Raw genomic sequence first — 15,079 nt, forward strand, 5'->3', positions numbered from 1 at the left:
AGCTTAAGTAAAGTAAAAATTACCTAGATGTTCTAAAAAGGGGTACATTAGTGTAATGGTACCTTACTAATGTGTGAAGTAAATAAATTATTTGTAACTTATAATTTTAAGGCGTTAGTCAATAGAAAAGCTATAATTAACACTTGAAGTATAAAAGTTAATATAATGTTCATATGAATTTGTCTGCAAACTTGACTCTTCTATTATTTTATATTTATTTCTCATTGCTTTTTCATCTATGTCATCGAATTAAAAAAATAATTGATTCTTTAACTTGTTTTCTCTTTCTTTCTCGAAGATGCCCTTGCAAAGATTTGATTATTTTACCTTTATGTTCACTCTGTGAATGTTATGTGCGTTTATATGATTTTCCTCATACAATATGAAAATAAATTATATTTTTATTTGTCGCAATTTATGCGAAGATGTTTAGAATATGATGATCTGAACACTTAACTCGAACTATGAATATATGTGTATAAGTACTTCAAACAATTTTAAATAACATTTATATATTTAAAATCTATACAATAAGTGAACAATTTAAAATACTTTTAATCTTTGAGAAAACAATAACCAAAGATTATTATTTTTTTGTTTCCTCCTTGTAGGCTCCTCAACTTTATTCTCTTTGTTAACTCAAATTTATGACCTCGAGATTGGAGATAAAAGGTATTGACCACTTGATCACAAGGGCGGATCCATGTGGGTTTCAGGGGTTCACTCGAACTCCGGCAAAAAATTACACCGTATATATAAGGTAATCTTCTGTATTTATATGGATATATATATTTTGAACCCTTTTAAAGACATTGAGAAACAAATAGCCTAGTGGCAGGTTTCCTGGAAACTAAGCTTCACGTCAAGGGTTCAAATCCTTGCGTTAACATTTTATTTTTTTATTTTTCAGTTCCCTTTTTCACTAGTGTTTTATTTTTTTCTTTTCCAGTTTCAGTTTTTTTTTTATGTTTCAGTTTCGTTTTTCACATTTTTTTTAGTTTTTTATTTTATAAAACATGCTAAAAGTGTGATTTTAAACCCAAAAAAATCAAGGGTCCGCCACTAAAACTATATACTATTAGTTCCTTGAAAATTTATTTTGTTGGCTTATATACACGTTTATACTTTTATTTTTCGAACTTTCTGAATGAAAATTATGGATCTGCCACTGCTTGATCAATAGTAATTTTTTCACATAAATTTAAGAAGGAAATTGCGTATAATTAACTTCATTCCCCAAACTTAGGTAGATAAGGAAAAAATGTTAAGTTTATACTAATAAATATATGTTATCTTTATCAACAAAAAAATTTTTATCCACCAAAACTTAAATGAATGACAAAAACTTATTATTAAAAAAAAAAACTCTTTAAGAAATCATTATTTTTCCTTGTGAATGGTTGAAATGTACATATTCAATTATTAGGTTATAGATTTAAAAAAATAAATAAATTTGAGAAATATTAAAGAGTTCTGCTTTAAAAGATGTTAATTAATTAAGAAATCACATAGAGAATATTAAAAATTAAAGTTGTGTCGCGAAAATGTATTTATGAGTTGAAGTCTCAAGAATTTAAAAGTTGATCCAAGCTAATATTTGAGAACTTGAAAAAGTTAGAAGGTCAGAATTTCAAATTATCTAATAAGCTTTTGAAAATACATGCAAGATATTTTCAAATTTTGAATAAAAAATTATCTAATTTGAATTTAAATTAATGTATGATTAAATGTCTGCCTATATATTAGATCTTATACAAAAAAGCAAAACATCCTTATTATCTAGTTACATTTTTTTCAAATTATTTGATAGATTCTATTAGAAAAATATTACTAATACAGAGCTAATACATTCATTAATTTTGTATATATAGTCCACCAGAACAAAAGTCAGCAAGGGATTTCAACACTCTATAAATACAGAATCCCTAAAACAAAAAGTACAGAAGAACTCTTGAGGAAAAGAAATTCAAATAAATTTCCATCTTTGGGTATTTGCCGCTCGCTAAATTTTTACCAGATATCCCAAGGTCTCCATCAGAGTTGAACGCTTGTCTGCATCTGGGTATCGCCGGAATCTACCTCACAGTTGAATTTCTCAATTTTTTTCTTCAACAACTTTCTGATGGAATCTCCTTGGAGGTATCAGTAGTCTACCTTTTTCATTCATATCTTACATAGCTGTTTAGTTTAGATTTCATTTTACACAATATGGTGAGAGTAGAAACCCTAAAATATTGCATACACCTAAGGAAGATGTTGATTTTCATATTTTTTTGAGTGCTTTTGGGCACTTTCGTAATGCTGAAAGTAACCATTTTTCTGGTCAAAATCTTTTAAATGCAGCTACCCAGTTGTTTGTGCAGAGCTAATTTTTAGTAAGTTCAGTTAAGGGTATGCTGGAAAGATAAAATCTTGTCAATAGTTGTGTGCTATTAAGGTGTATAGAAGAGTTTTCACTTTTCTTGATACAATATTTCATTTGTGAAAACAGTTGAAGAATGTATGGCTGATTCATTGTTTGTTGGTCCTTTTTTTGGGGTTTGTTCTGTGTATTTTGCTGCTCTTGGAAAGGGTACTCCCATATCATGGTTTTAGAGCGAGAAGCATCTTAATTATTATTCCCAATGTTGAGTGCCCATCTTATTTAGTCTACGCTCTAGATGTCCAGTCTTGGGTGTGCGGGGTGTTGAGTCCCACATCGGCTCTCTTAGGGATTGGAGGTCGATGAGCTAGCTTTTGGGGTTGAGTGAGACCATAGGTTTGTAACAGGTACCAAAATGAATTGTCTTTTTGCCTAGAACTAATTGATCACAGTGAAATTGCCTAGGACGGAAGGTACATTTTCTTAATCCTACATGGAACTGGAATGAAAAGATGCATTTTGTTTAATAGAACAAGATCTGACATTGGATAGTGCATTAGACATTTACTACATATAAAATCTAACAAGGTCTAATTAAAAAATAATAGTAACAATATACTTTTAATAATTCTAACATACACAAACTTGTCATTGATAAGGGAAGAAAGACCATGTGAAAAAATAATAACTGAAAACCAGTCAAACCATGAGCCTAAACTAGTGCTTATGGCGAATCTTTGTCCTCGTGGCTGCCACGAAGGGAGTAATTACCTCACTTGGACTATCAGATGGGAACCACCCAAGCAGCACACCAAGGTGAACTACAGCAGGTATAAGCTTGAAAAGCAATGGTGTAGACCTGCCAAAAGATTTGTCATAATTCAGCTAGAAAAACAGAACTAAGGACAGACTGTGAATAGAAAATGAGTTATTCTTCATATGCAATCATGGTGATGCTTCCATTTAAGAGGGTACTTCTATTTTGATCTCTCTATCTCTTGCCTGCACGTGCTTCCACTGGCACACAAAACGAAATGTAACTTTTTCTTAAATCGTAAAGAAACCATTTTGTACTTTTGCATCATATGAACTGTATTTGCTTACTCCAGTGAGGCTCTTATTTTATTGGTTTTAGGTCCTACGGAGAGCGAACTTTTTATATGTCAAGTTAGGAGTATTTTTTTTATTCTAGCGATTATCATAATAGAAACTAATGTTGCATTTTTCATGTGCATTTCAGAGCTTCTCAGACTTCTTTGCCGAATCATGGTGAAAATAATGGTTCAACTCCGCTGCATCCTGAACCACTTAATGTGGCCCCCATAAGTTGTGTTCCATATACTGGCCCTCCTCTACCATACAGTTATCATACTTCAGCGTCACCAGACATTAATACTGGTTCAGTCCCAGTTGAGGCTGATTCCAAGCATATCAGCTCTCAGCAGCATGCTGGGGGTCAGCCTGCAATGATTTTTTTCACTGCTTGTCCAGCCAGAGAGGAGTGGGATAATCTCATAAATTATGCTAATGGTGGGGTTGCACTGACTGGATCTGCTTTATTGGGAAAGGTTGGACCACTTATTGGATCAGTTGATATTGCTGAATCCGAGGATGACTATGTATTTCGTGTTTCACTCCCCGGTGTCGCAAGGGATGAAAGTAAGTTCTACATATGAGTAAGATTTTCTTAAGTAGAAAATTATCAAATCTTTTTATAACTCTTAGGAATCATTTGATGTGAGGTATAAGGTATAATAATTCTGGGATAAAATGTAGGATTATTTTATCCCATGCTTGGTTTGAGGTATCAGGTAGTTCTTGGATTATTTATCCCATCATTTTTGCCATAGTGATGGGATAAGTTACCCCATATACTACACGGTGGGATAACTTGCTGATAAATATGCTGCATACTGCACCTTACTCGGATAAAATCTGTGGTTTACTTTTTCTCAATATGTCCCTTCATTTCATACTGAAACTTGAATATGAAATCAATGCATGAAGAATGAGTGATATCCAAAAAACCAGGAGGTTTAGACGTAAAGACCTCATCTCCAATAAATGCTTGCTTTTTTAGCTTAATGTGGATGTGTTATATTTTAAGTGTGGAACTTTATTATCTCACATCAATAAATCCTTGGTTTTTTTAATGCATGTTTTTGTTTATAACATTGGGCTGCTCTTGTCTTGATTCCACAGAAGGGCTTTCTATGTTTCCTCTAACTGATCGTAGTCCATCATTTAATCTGTTCTTTTTATGTGGTCAATGAATTTCAAACTGCATCCATATGAATCCAATTGATGATTAAGAGATCTTCTCGTTCATGTGGTTACAGGAGTGTTTCGCTGTGATGTTGGACCTAATGGGGCAATCGTCATAAAAGGAGTGAGCGAGACTGGAGAGAACATGGTTCGCAGGGACAACATGGTTTTTAAGATGCAAACTCAAAACCTATGTCCACCGGGAGAATTTTCTGTTTCATTCCAGCTACCAGGTCCAATTGATCATCAAAACTTGAATTGTGTTTTTGGATCTGACGGGATTTTTGAAGGAGTTGTGAAAAAAAGGACAACAGGTCCTTTAAGGGGTATTTAGATCAGAATCTTCAGCTTGGTAAGTACCTCTTCAGTACAAAGTACTTACTGTGGAATTGCATGTAATAGTTGTACCTATGCCCTTCCCCACTTTCTTATGCTAACCATATTGGCCATTATAGCACAACTGATTATGTCATTTAACCATATTGCTTCTTGATCTATGAACAATCATTCTGCTTAGTTTTGGACTATGAATGAGCTTTGTATTGTTTTGATTTTTGTACGTTGAAATAATTATCATTCATAGTCACCATTAAAGAAATGTGTCTCTCCCTAAACTTATTCTCTTTTTTGCTTGTAGATGGTAGGAGAGAGAGGCCAAATTTGAGAAGACTAGGAGCAATGCTGCTGTTGATTTCAGGACCTCTGTGCAGCTTTAGGCCTTATTTTGCATCATACTTTAGTTCTTTTGTGTGTATGTCTTTTTGTTCTTTCCATTGTTAAGACTTGCTAAGGGCATAGCTTACCAAACTGGGCTACTTTTACAGAATGGAAAGTTTGGATCCACGTCTCTGAAATCGGCTTATCCACGCGATTTCACCTTTGTCTCAGCACTCTACCCCCATTGCCTGTCCAAACTAAAGAATTTGTTTTGTATTTGAAGACCAAGTATTTGGTCCTTGCTGTTTAATTTGTTTGCCATGCTACTATTATATCCTGTAGTTTGCATCAAATTGGAAACTTGCTCACAGGGAGCAACCTTTTTGGAAAATTGTCATGAAAATTTATCACATAGTGGTTTTTAGTACAGAAGAAAATGTTTTACCGATTTATTTAGAAATATTTTCTTCTATTGTATTATAATGCGTCTTGGTAATGCTAAAATTTCTATAAAATTTTAGTCCGTAAATAGTAATGTAGTAATACATATTTTGTTAAAATTAAAATGAAAGTAAGTACTAAACGAATAGTCTAATGCCAGGTAAACATTCCAATAGAGAAGAAAGTATACTACTACTTTGAATATGAATATGACACATAATGCTCATCACAAAAATATCAAAAACCTCATCAATGAAGGGAAACAAAGAAATATCAGTAAACAGAAATATTCCTATATCATAAATACCACATTTCAATTTCTATCATATATACTGTGTGTGAGATATAGTCATAATTGCTGTGTCCTGCACTCTTTTTTGTGGTTGGTTATTCTTTTGGGGACTAATAGTAGTTGAGCCATTAATAGGAGTAGTTGTATAGTTGAGCCATGAAAGATTCAATTCAAGATCATCCACTTGAGTAGTACCGTGTACTCTTCACCACCTGTCTACATCTCTGCCACTCATTTACATATATATATATATATATATATATAATCGTAATGTTAGACCAGTTTGATCGCACCTCGACTATTTCCAGGGGTTATTTGTTACCTTCCACTACCACATATACAGGTAATTCTGTCCACCTAAGCTTGAACAGATGGAAAGGAATCACCTAATATTTTGTCACTGAAATTTGAACTGAGGACTCATGATTCTTGTCATGACTGTTGGAACGAAGTGTTGTGAAATATTATGTTCATGGACCTTTAAATTTAACAACTTGAAATTTACCTCTTATCTATCCTGGCAGGTAGATTTAATTTCTTGACAAAGTCCATTAGATGGAAGTTCAGTTTAGGTGAAAAAAGATCATTAGAGAAATAGAAAACGACATTGATAAGTACTGTTGATATTATATTTGTGTAAATACTGTGTCTGTTATGCAAATTTTGTGTTTCGAGTCAGTTGTATTACACACCCCTTTAGGAAGAAAATGATTGTTGTCTGAAGGACTAAAAGAAAGACTGGTTCCTAAAATTCCTAAATTAATTAGCACTCTTAAAAATTCAATGCATGAAAGGGACACTATGGTGATGGAATTATATAATATTGCAAAAGAAGAATATACTGTATAGTTCAGAACAGAGTAAACTAAAGGGATAGTATACCTGCTGAAGATATGGTGAAAGAAAATCCAGTAACTGGTGAATCTATATTTGTCGAAAAGAGAAATCACTGTGTGATTTATCCAGCAAGTGGCAGTATGGTGGCAGAGTCTGTGGAAAGAAGGAACAAGAACTGGTAGAGTGTATCTGATTTTTGTTTTTGTTTAAGTGATAGTGATTTAAGTTTTATTCCTCTGCAGTGGCTAATGAATGTGGCAACACTGGTGCAGGTTTGTCCAAACAAAAATACCAAGTGATTTGATAGTAGAAATTAGAGACCAAAGCTTCCACTTGCATAAGGTACACAGCTACACTGTCCATTTCTCTAATAGAAAGGAAAGTCCCAAATATATAAAGTTCAAAATCGCACCATGTATTAGCTTTCTGCTTTTTATATGACTGATCTTTCCAATTTTTCGACTAATATTTGGTAAACTAGATGGAATAGGCATTCTTATAGTTATATTTTTGTGTTATGAAGTTTAACTACGCTTTCTATGGAACTTCTTTAAGTTATTCTTGTCAACTTTCAGCTTTCCGTGGTTTCAAGAAGTGGATACCTTAACAGATTGGTATTCGAAAGGAATGGGAACAACTATACTAGAGTTCAGATTGATACAATTCCTGGTGGGGCTAAAATCTTTGAATTAGTAGTGAAATTTTGTTATGGACTGAAGATCAAAGCTACAGCTTCAAATGTTGCCCCACTGTATTGTGCTGCTCATTTCTTGGAAATGAATGATGAACTTCACCAAGGAAATCTAATTTCTAAAGCAGAGGCGTTCCTTAGCTACGTAATCCTTTCTTCATGGAAAGACACATTTAGGATCTTGAAAAGCTGTGAATCAGTTTCGTCATGGTCTAAAGACTTGCACATTGTCAAACGTTGCACGGAAGCCATTTCTTGGAAAGCTTGCTCAGATACTGGAGTGAGTAGTATAGGAGACAATGAAGTGTTAGTGAATGTTACAGCAGATGATACAACCAAGTTGGTGAAGTTGTGTGGCAATTGGTTTTTCAATGATCTTTCATCCCTTCGGATAGATCATTTTATCGAAGTAATTTCATTGATCAAAAAGAGAAAGATTAAGCCAGAGCTTGTGGGGTCATGTATAGCTCAATGGACAAAGAAGTGGATTTCTCAAATCACAGTTTCACAAGAGAAATCGAAAGATCATGAATTGTCCATCCAGCTACAAAGAGTGACAACTGAATGTTTGATAAGGGTGCTTCCTGCTGAAGAAGACTCAGTTTCCAGCAATTTTCTGCTTCATCTTTACAAGATTGGGCAAATTATGAATATCAATCCCAAATTAAAAGATCAGCTCAAGACAAGAATAGCTCTCATGATGGAAAAATGCAGTGCTAAAGACCTTCTAGTCAGGAACAGGACAACTCTTTTCGACGTGGATATTGTTGTTCAAGTGGTAGAAGCTTATGTTTCTCTTGCATCAAATAATCCCAAGTCAAGAATGTGTGTTGTCGGGAGGCTAGTGAACGACTACCTCGCCCTCATAGCAAGGGACGAAAACGTTGTAGCAAGAAGCTTTGACTCTCTTGTAAATGCATTGCCAAAAGAAGCAAGATTTTGTAATGACAACCTATATAGGTCGATAGACATGTACCTCAAGGTATGAATAACACATTTTCTCTTTTCCTCCAATCTCAAAAAATTGATTCAGCATTTCTTGGAAATTGAAATGAAATGACTTATTGCAGGAACATCCTGACCTAACAGAAGAAGAAAGAGGAAGCATATGCAGAAAAATGGAGTACCATAAGTTATCACAGGAAGCGCAAATACATGCCTTGAAGAATGATAGGCTGCCAGATAACATCAGGACACAATTTATACTTCTTGAGCAAGTCAATATGATGAGGTTACTGACTTCAGATGGTTCAAGTTACCAGAGAACTAAGTCACAGACCATAATGAAAGTCAGCAGCGGTTTACGCAAGAGTTGGATGAATTCCTCCCAGACGGAAATGAAAGCGATAAAACAAGAGCTTGAGATGTTAAAGGCTCAAGTTGGTGAACTGCAACAACGTAGGATGGAACTTCAGCAGCGAACAAAGAAAGTTGTCTTTTGTTAGTTTATTATACTTCATGTCTGTTTAGTGAATTGAAAATTTGGACAATGTGGTTTCAGTTTGTTGAACTCAAGCTGGTATGGTTGATGAGATTTGCCCTTATTAGTCTGGTAGTAGGAATAGTTATTTAACATTGAACTGGTACCAGAGCCTATGTTTTTTAAAAGCAGGTTATTTAAATGATATGTCAATGGACCTTATAACTTAGGGGTGATTTTCGAGAGTGCCTTAGAGATGAGTGATTCTTGAACTTTCTAAAGTTAGCATAACTTCAAGTTTAATAACTTTTGGAAGGTTAACAAATCGAACTAGTAGAGCGAAAAACATCAAAGATGATAATAAGTATGATAAGATGACTTACTATCATACATATTAATAGAAAAAAAATGATGACATATATCATATTTAAATTTACGAATCCAAAATTATAATTTCATTTTTTTAACCTCCCATAAAATGAAATGGATCTTTAAGTTATTAATTTTGTTTCTTTCTAACAAGTGATGCGATATTTATTGGAACACTTGTGACTTAAAAGAATATTCAACAAAACTTCTTGGGGCTAATTTAGAAAAAGGAGGAAAAAAAAGGAAAAAGGGGGAAATTGCGGGAGTTCTTTCAGAACGTTTCCGATAGATTTTGGCAGTTGTCGATGGCTAAAGACGGCGGAAACGCGGCGGACCCACCGGCCTCCGACCCAAACCCGTGCCCGATTTGTCTTGCACCAGTTACCGAAGAGTCCTACTTGGATCAATGTTTCCGTACGTTTCCTTTCTTTTTAGTTTTACACATATCTTCTTGTAGTTTTATAAGCAGTGGCGGATCCAGGATTTTCGTTCAGGGGGTTCGAAAAATAAAAGTATAAACGTGTAAATAAGCCTTTAGAAATGGGATCCTTGAATTCTTTTAGGTTTAAAAGCACACTTTTAGCACCTTTTTTAAAATTTTAAAAAAAAACTAAATTTTTTTTTTGAAAAACAGACCTGAAAATAAAAAAAAAAAAAAAAAATTGGAACTAAAAAAGAAAAAAAAATAAAACGCTGTCACAGGGAATCGAACTGGTGACGTGATGGTTAGTTTCCAGCGAACTTGTCACTGAGCCATCAATTTCTCTTTGTCATTGAGGGGGTTCAAAATATATATATCTACAAAAATACAGAAAGTTTACCTTATATATACAGTGTAATTTTTTGCCGGGGGGTTCGGGTGAACCCCCTGGAACCAACGTGGGTCCGCCCCTGTTTATAAGCAGTCATTGTTTAGATGCAATTTCATAAGTTTTAAGCCCCAGTTCAGTTGCTTTTCTTTTATATCCTTTTTGCTATGTATGGATTGTTTTTTCTATAAATAAATCAGTTAGTAAGTGCTTAATCCAATCATCTTTTTCTGCAGACAAATTTTGCTACAGCTGCATTCTGCGTTGGATAAAAGTGGTTTCGAGTAAGCACTCTCGTGCACCTGCTTCAGTAAAGTGTCCTCTATGTAAGGTTCGAAACCTGTTTTATCATTCTTGTTGGTTCCTATTTCGTCTAAGTGTATTGACAAAAGTAGATACCTCTCAGGAATGTTAGCAATTTGGTAGAACTAAGTTATTAGGGCATTGATTGATGAACTATTATTAACAGTGATATGATTCCTTCTAGATGCCACACTTTTGCGTAAGAGTGCTTTTACTATGCAGGCACTAGCAGAGCCAAGATTTTTAATAAGGGGTTCAAAATCTGAGAAGTAAACACATGAACTAATGGAAGGGGGTTCGACATATATTATACATACCTAAAAAATAATTTTAACCATGTATAAATAGTAATATTTTCTACCGAAGGGGGTTTGGATGAACCCCCTAAATATATGCTGCCTCCACCCCTGTATGCAGGAACCTCAAGAAAAATGGAACATTTTCTGTTAAGATGAATTTGAGAGGATTCTAGTATTAACATCCATATAATTGTGTGTCACACACACTTGTGTGGTCAAGGCCATGGGATTAGATATTTGGTCTTACAAACTTTTTGCTTGATCAGAAGAGTTGCCGTGGAGCCTTGAACACAGTGTTGAAATACCAAAGTGGATAGATTGGAGATGTGCATAAATATATGCAATTTATTTGTATTATGTTTTACTGAATAATCAGATTTTGGTTCCTTTAGAAACTCTGTCTGACTTTTGTTTGCTTATTGAATGTTTTGGAGTTGCTTGTCTAAATTTTGTTGGTGGGGACATTTGTATCTGGGAACAGAAATGAAAGAAACATGGATTTTTTTACATATTATCTTTGACGTATTGTAACACATTGGGTATGTTGTTGTCGTTGTTTGATGGTATCAACATTTTCTCCAAAACAAAAAGGAGGCTCAATTTTGTTTAAAGCTTGATAAAGCTCGAGTTATGTGCCTTGTGTCGCTCTGAGTCAATGTGCTAAGGCATGCACCTCATCAACCAGTGACTTTCTCATTAAGAGGCAAGCACTAGACAACAGATACATGTGCAAAGTGATACATTATTTTAAAAAAAAACATATGAATGAATTTTTATTCAGAAAAACTTAAAAACTTAGAAAACTGACACCTTTTGTTTTTCATTTTGCTTTTCTGGAGGATTCTATATTTATTATACTTGGTACTTTTGAAATCAGTATATTTCTAACTCTTCTTATTACTGACAAAAATTTCTAACTCTTCTATTATTAATATAAAATATTTTCTGCTGGATTTCTTTTGCAAATCAACACTCTTCTTTTTCTATTTTGTAGACAGAGAATTTTTCTATTATACGGAGCTATAGTGGAGGGTTTTTTCAACAACATTCTGTAAATGAAAACTGGGACAATAGGTAGTAAAGTCCTCTATACTTGTTCTGGTTTGTTTGTTACTATTCCAGGTTAACGTATTGAGCTCCTTTATATGACATTTGTATTCCAGTGTGTTCTTCACAAAATCTCACAAGTATAGATTGCAGTGCTACTATACCGATGAAGGTAAAGTGTTTTCCATCATTGGTTTACATTTTAGCCATTTCTACCGGATATCTTTTATGAGATATCACTTTGCTTCCAAGAACTTGAAATTGGTAGTTCTGCAGGGGGTTTATTTGACAAATTCAATGTGCTACGTTATTGGAAGTTGCAGAAGTACCTTCAGCCCAATCCTTGGCTTATAAGTTGGTTGAGAAGAGAAATCCAGTCTTTGACTCAGGTCCTTGAGTCTCATCTTTTTCATTGATTAAATGTTGTAATCTTCAGTATAGACTGCACTTCTAACTCAATCTCTTAAGAACTTTTGATTATGATGGTCAATAAAGACGATGAATCCTTGAATCACAAAAATAAGAAGCATATTTAATGTTTCACAGAGAAAACAACTTCTGATGATTGTTCTGTACTGATAACCTGTTTCTTACATTCCTTGTCTTCTGTGTTCTTATAGCTGAAGTATGGAGATGAAAACCCTTTTTATTTCCAGACTGAACAAGTTTCTTGGGTTCTTTTAAGGTAGAGGTGAATACTAATTTGTAACCAATAGGAAACTGTCTATAGAACCAGCATATCCATGGGTATTTCTTAGTCAATCTTTAATTAGTCTTCAGTTGAAGTAAATCTTGGTGTAACTAGCCAGTTTTCCACTCAGAATAAGGTTGAAGTCACTGGAATATAATCTCTGCGGTGTATAGGTAAAACTGTCTACACTCCTTGTCTGATCCGTGTAAAAGCTTCCTGTAACTAGTTATCATCAACAACCCATTTCTCATCTTTGGCAAGTAGGCAACTGGCTTCCTATATGCCTATTTCCCTCCCCAAATAGTAGAACTTGCAACTGTAAAGAGCTTATATTAAAAATATTCAACATGAATTGATGTCATTTTGATCCCAATTTCTCATAAAATGATTTGTTGAAAACACATCATAGTTGTCTAAAACATTACAAAATAGCCTGAATATGGCGGCCTATTCAAACTTTTTTCCCTTGATTGCTGACTGAAAGTCCTAAAATGGCACCCATGGAGAACTTTGGTGATTATCGATCATGTCATTCTTATTGCAATAGTACATCAAAGTATGCTTAAGTACTAGACATTTTTGTAACATCTGAGATAACTTAAATGTCATAATTCAATCATCTTTGTAACATCTGAGATAACTTTATTGTATGACATTTTTGCTAAGTTTGATTCTTTTGTGCATCCTGCAGGAAGAAGATGTAGATATTATTGTACATCATATACTTGGTTTGATTGATTCATTTAGAAGGTACTGTTTGCTGTAAATAGTTGATTTTGCATACATTGAACTCGCCACCATCTAGCTAACCTCTTTTTTACCAAAAAGAAAAAAGAAGGCTAACAGCTCTATGAGAAAATTAAATGGCATTTTCTTGAAAATTAGGTACCTCAAAGTTATCGTGTTATTGTTCTCATGTTCGCTTAATTGGTCATCATTATGCATTTTCAATATTAGATGAATGATCTCTCTGCTGGTTAATTTGCAGAAATGAGCAAAAGCAAATAAAAGTTACTCCTCAAGCAAAGCAAGAAGAGTTCAAGATCATGGTATCTGAAGCAGCAAGACCTTTCCTAACAGGTCGAACTGATCGATTTGTGAACGAGTTAGAACTATTTCTGGCTTCTTCTTTGACTGTTGATGCTTTTGATAGAGTTTATATCCAGCATTTGGGTTGGAAAATTCCTGAAATGATGGGGGAGGGTGAGGTAGGAGAACCAGTTGAACATGCCCCTTTGGTTCCCTATGTGTACTTGTTTGATGAAGTTTGTGATGGAAATGAATAGATTTTTTGTCCTTGAATCTTAAGTTCACCTCACTTGACATATTTTAGCTGGTGCAGGCACAGTTTGTCAATCATTGATTATATGTTTGCTATTTCTCACATCCATGGCCTTGTCCCTTTTAGGCTATTCACAACTCGCAAATTTAATGTTTGAGGTCAGCTTGCTTAATATTGTTGCGTCGTACTAAAATTGTAAGTTCCAAATCTTGCCTCTTATTGTACAGCTACAGAGTTCTGGGCATGTACAACTCATATGCTGTTCTTCTTGACTTGTTTAAGTTCACTACAACGATTTTCCAATTGATTATGGATATGTTTACATCACATCTTGTGACTAAACATTCAATCTCCATTACTATAATGTGCTAAGCAAGAAGCATAGAAAAGATTAAACAAACATGGTTGGCAGCCTTCAGTAATGTATATGAATATAATAGGCTGATACGGCAGGCGGCAAAAGTCCAGAATGGATGCCAATGGCGTTTTACCAAGACGGACAATATTATCTATTTAGCCGGCCAATTGGCCAAGTTTGACAACTAATCAGTTATCAGACTCCAATTTTCACTAATCCAGAATTGCGTCATGTAAGTCCACTTAGAAGATAAAATTATCTCTATCAAAATGTTTTTTATTCTCAGGCCCTAGAAATGATGTTTTACCAACTGCACCATGTTGTGACTTGTGTATCATGAATTCATAGTTAAATGAAAAAAAAAATATATACAAAATGAAATTAGTGTCGGGAAAGTAGTAAAGTTTAGTAAGAAAGATGCAAATTAAGCAAGAACAAGTAGTGATATATGTGATTTGCAACTTTTTATAAATTATTCGACCCAAACAACAATGAAATAGATTTATCATAAATTATTCATATTTAAAAAAAAAGTTATGTTTATTCATAGTTTAAAAAAAATAAAAATAGATTTATCATAAATTATTAATAAGTTTATAACTCAAGATTTACGTTTAAAATATTAACGGTTTCCAAATTGACAAATTGGATACTGATTTGGTCAAATTTGGTGGGCGGACCTCCAAGTCTAAAAAACATCTTTAACATATTGTACCTGAAGTTCAATTTATTTAATTTTTTAAAAATAAATTATAATAATTATTTGGGACACATAATTAAATTAAGAGAGAGAAAGTAACTCATGTATAATGAAATGCGGCTTCTTGTCTCTATTTTCTCGAAGTTTCTATTTGGATTAATGACACATGACATATTATTTAAATTTTTGGCTAGAAATTAATTATTTGAACAAAGCCCTAATTATAATTAAAATAACTAATATAAATTCATTGAAT

General features: G+C 33.8%; 3 protein-coding genes across 3 annotated transcripts; all 3 read left to right on the forward strand.

Moving 5' to 3' along the window:
* The first annotated feature begins 1,886 nt into the window (after positions 1-1,886).
* Positions 1,887-4,979, forward strand: LOC125816044 (alpha-crystallin domain-containing protein 22.3-like). Its single transcript, XM_049495639.1, has 3 exons — positions 1,887-2,139; positions 3,603-4,021; positions 4,702-4,979. The coding sequence occupies exons 1-3, from the start codon at positions 2,123-2,125 to the stop codon at positions 4,959-4,961; spliced, it is 696 nt and encodes a 231-aa protein (XP_049351596.1). The 5' UTR covers positions 1,887-2,122; the 3' UTR covers positions 4,962-4,979.
* Positions 4,980-6,516: 1,537 nt separating this feature from the next.
* Positions 6,517-9,005, forward strand: LOC125816012 (root phototropism protein 3-like). The gene is made up of 4 exons (XM_049495599.1): positions 6,517-7,032; positions 7,127-7,196; positions 7,430-8,527; positions 8,616-9,005. Exons 1-4 carry the CDS (start codon positions 6,911-6,913, stop codon positions 8,988-8,990), a joined length of 1,665 nt encoding a protein of 554 aa, XP_049351556.1. The 5' UTR covers positions 6,517-6,910; the 3' UTR covers positions 8,991-9,005.
* A 519-nt stretch (positions 9,006-9,524) lies between these two features.
* Positions 9,525-13,873, forward strand: LOC125816041 (uncharacterized). The gene is made up of 7 exons (XM_049495637.1): positions 9,525-9,748; positions 10,380-10,474; positions 11,740-11,819; positions 11,909-11,964; positions 12,069-12,181; positions 13,175-13,233; positions 13,472-13,873. Exons 1-7 carry the CDS (start codon positions 9,640-9,642, stop codon positions 13,767-13,769), a joined length of 810 nt encoding a protein of 269 aa, XP_049351594.1. The 5' UTR covers positions 9,525-9,639; the 3' UTR covers positions 13,770-13,873.
* The last annotated feature ends 1,206 nt before the right edge of the window (positions 13,874-15,079 follow it).

Source organism: Solanum verrucosum, unplaced genomic scaffold (genome assembly GCF_900185275.1).
Source record: "Solanum verrucosum unplaced genomic scaffold, falcon-dt-bn FXZP01000261.1, whole genome shotgun sequence".
Classification (NCBI taxonomy): domain Eukaryota; kingdom Viridiplantae; phylum Streptophyta; class Magnoliopsida; order Solanales; family Solanaceae; genus Solanum; species Solanum verrucosum.

Coding starts and splice junctions, on each gene's coding strand:
- LOC125816044 (XM_049495639.1), top strand. Junction 4,022..4,701: donor CGGTGTCGCAAGGGATGAAA/GTAAGTTCTACA, acceptor ATGTGGTTACAG/GAGTGTTTCGCTGTGATGTT.
- LOC125816012 (XM_049495599.1), top strand. CDS start 6,911: ATGGTGAAAGAAAATCCAGTAACTGGTGAATCTATATTTGTCGAAAAG. Junction 7,033..7,126: donor GAAAGAAGGAACAAGAACTG/GTAGAGTGTATC, acceptor ACACTGGTGCAG/GTTTGTCCAAACAAAAATAC. Junction 8,528..8,615: donor CGATAGACATGTACCTCAAG/GTATGAATAACA, acceptor GACTTATTGCAG/GAACATCCTGACCTAACAGA.
- LOC125816041 (XM_049495637.1), top strand. CDS start 9,640: ATGGCTAAAGACGGCGGAAACGCGGCGGACCCACCGGCCTCCGACCCA. Junction 11,965..12,068: donor GTGCTACTATACCGATGAAG/GTAAAGTGTTTT, acceptor GTAGTTCTGCAG/GGGGTTTATTTGACAAATTC. Junction 12,182..13,174: donor AAATCCAGTCTTTGACTCAG/GTCCTTGAGTCT, acceptor TGCATCCTGCAG/GAAGAAGATGTAGATATTAT.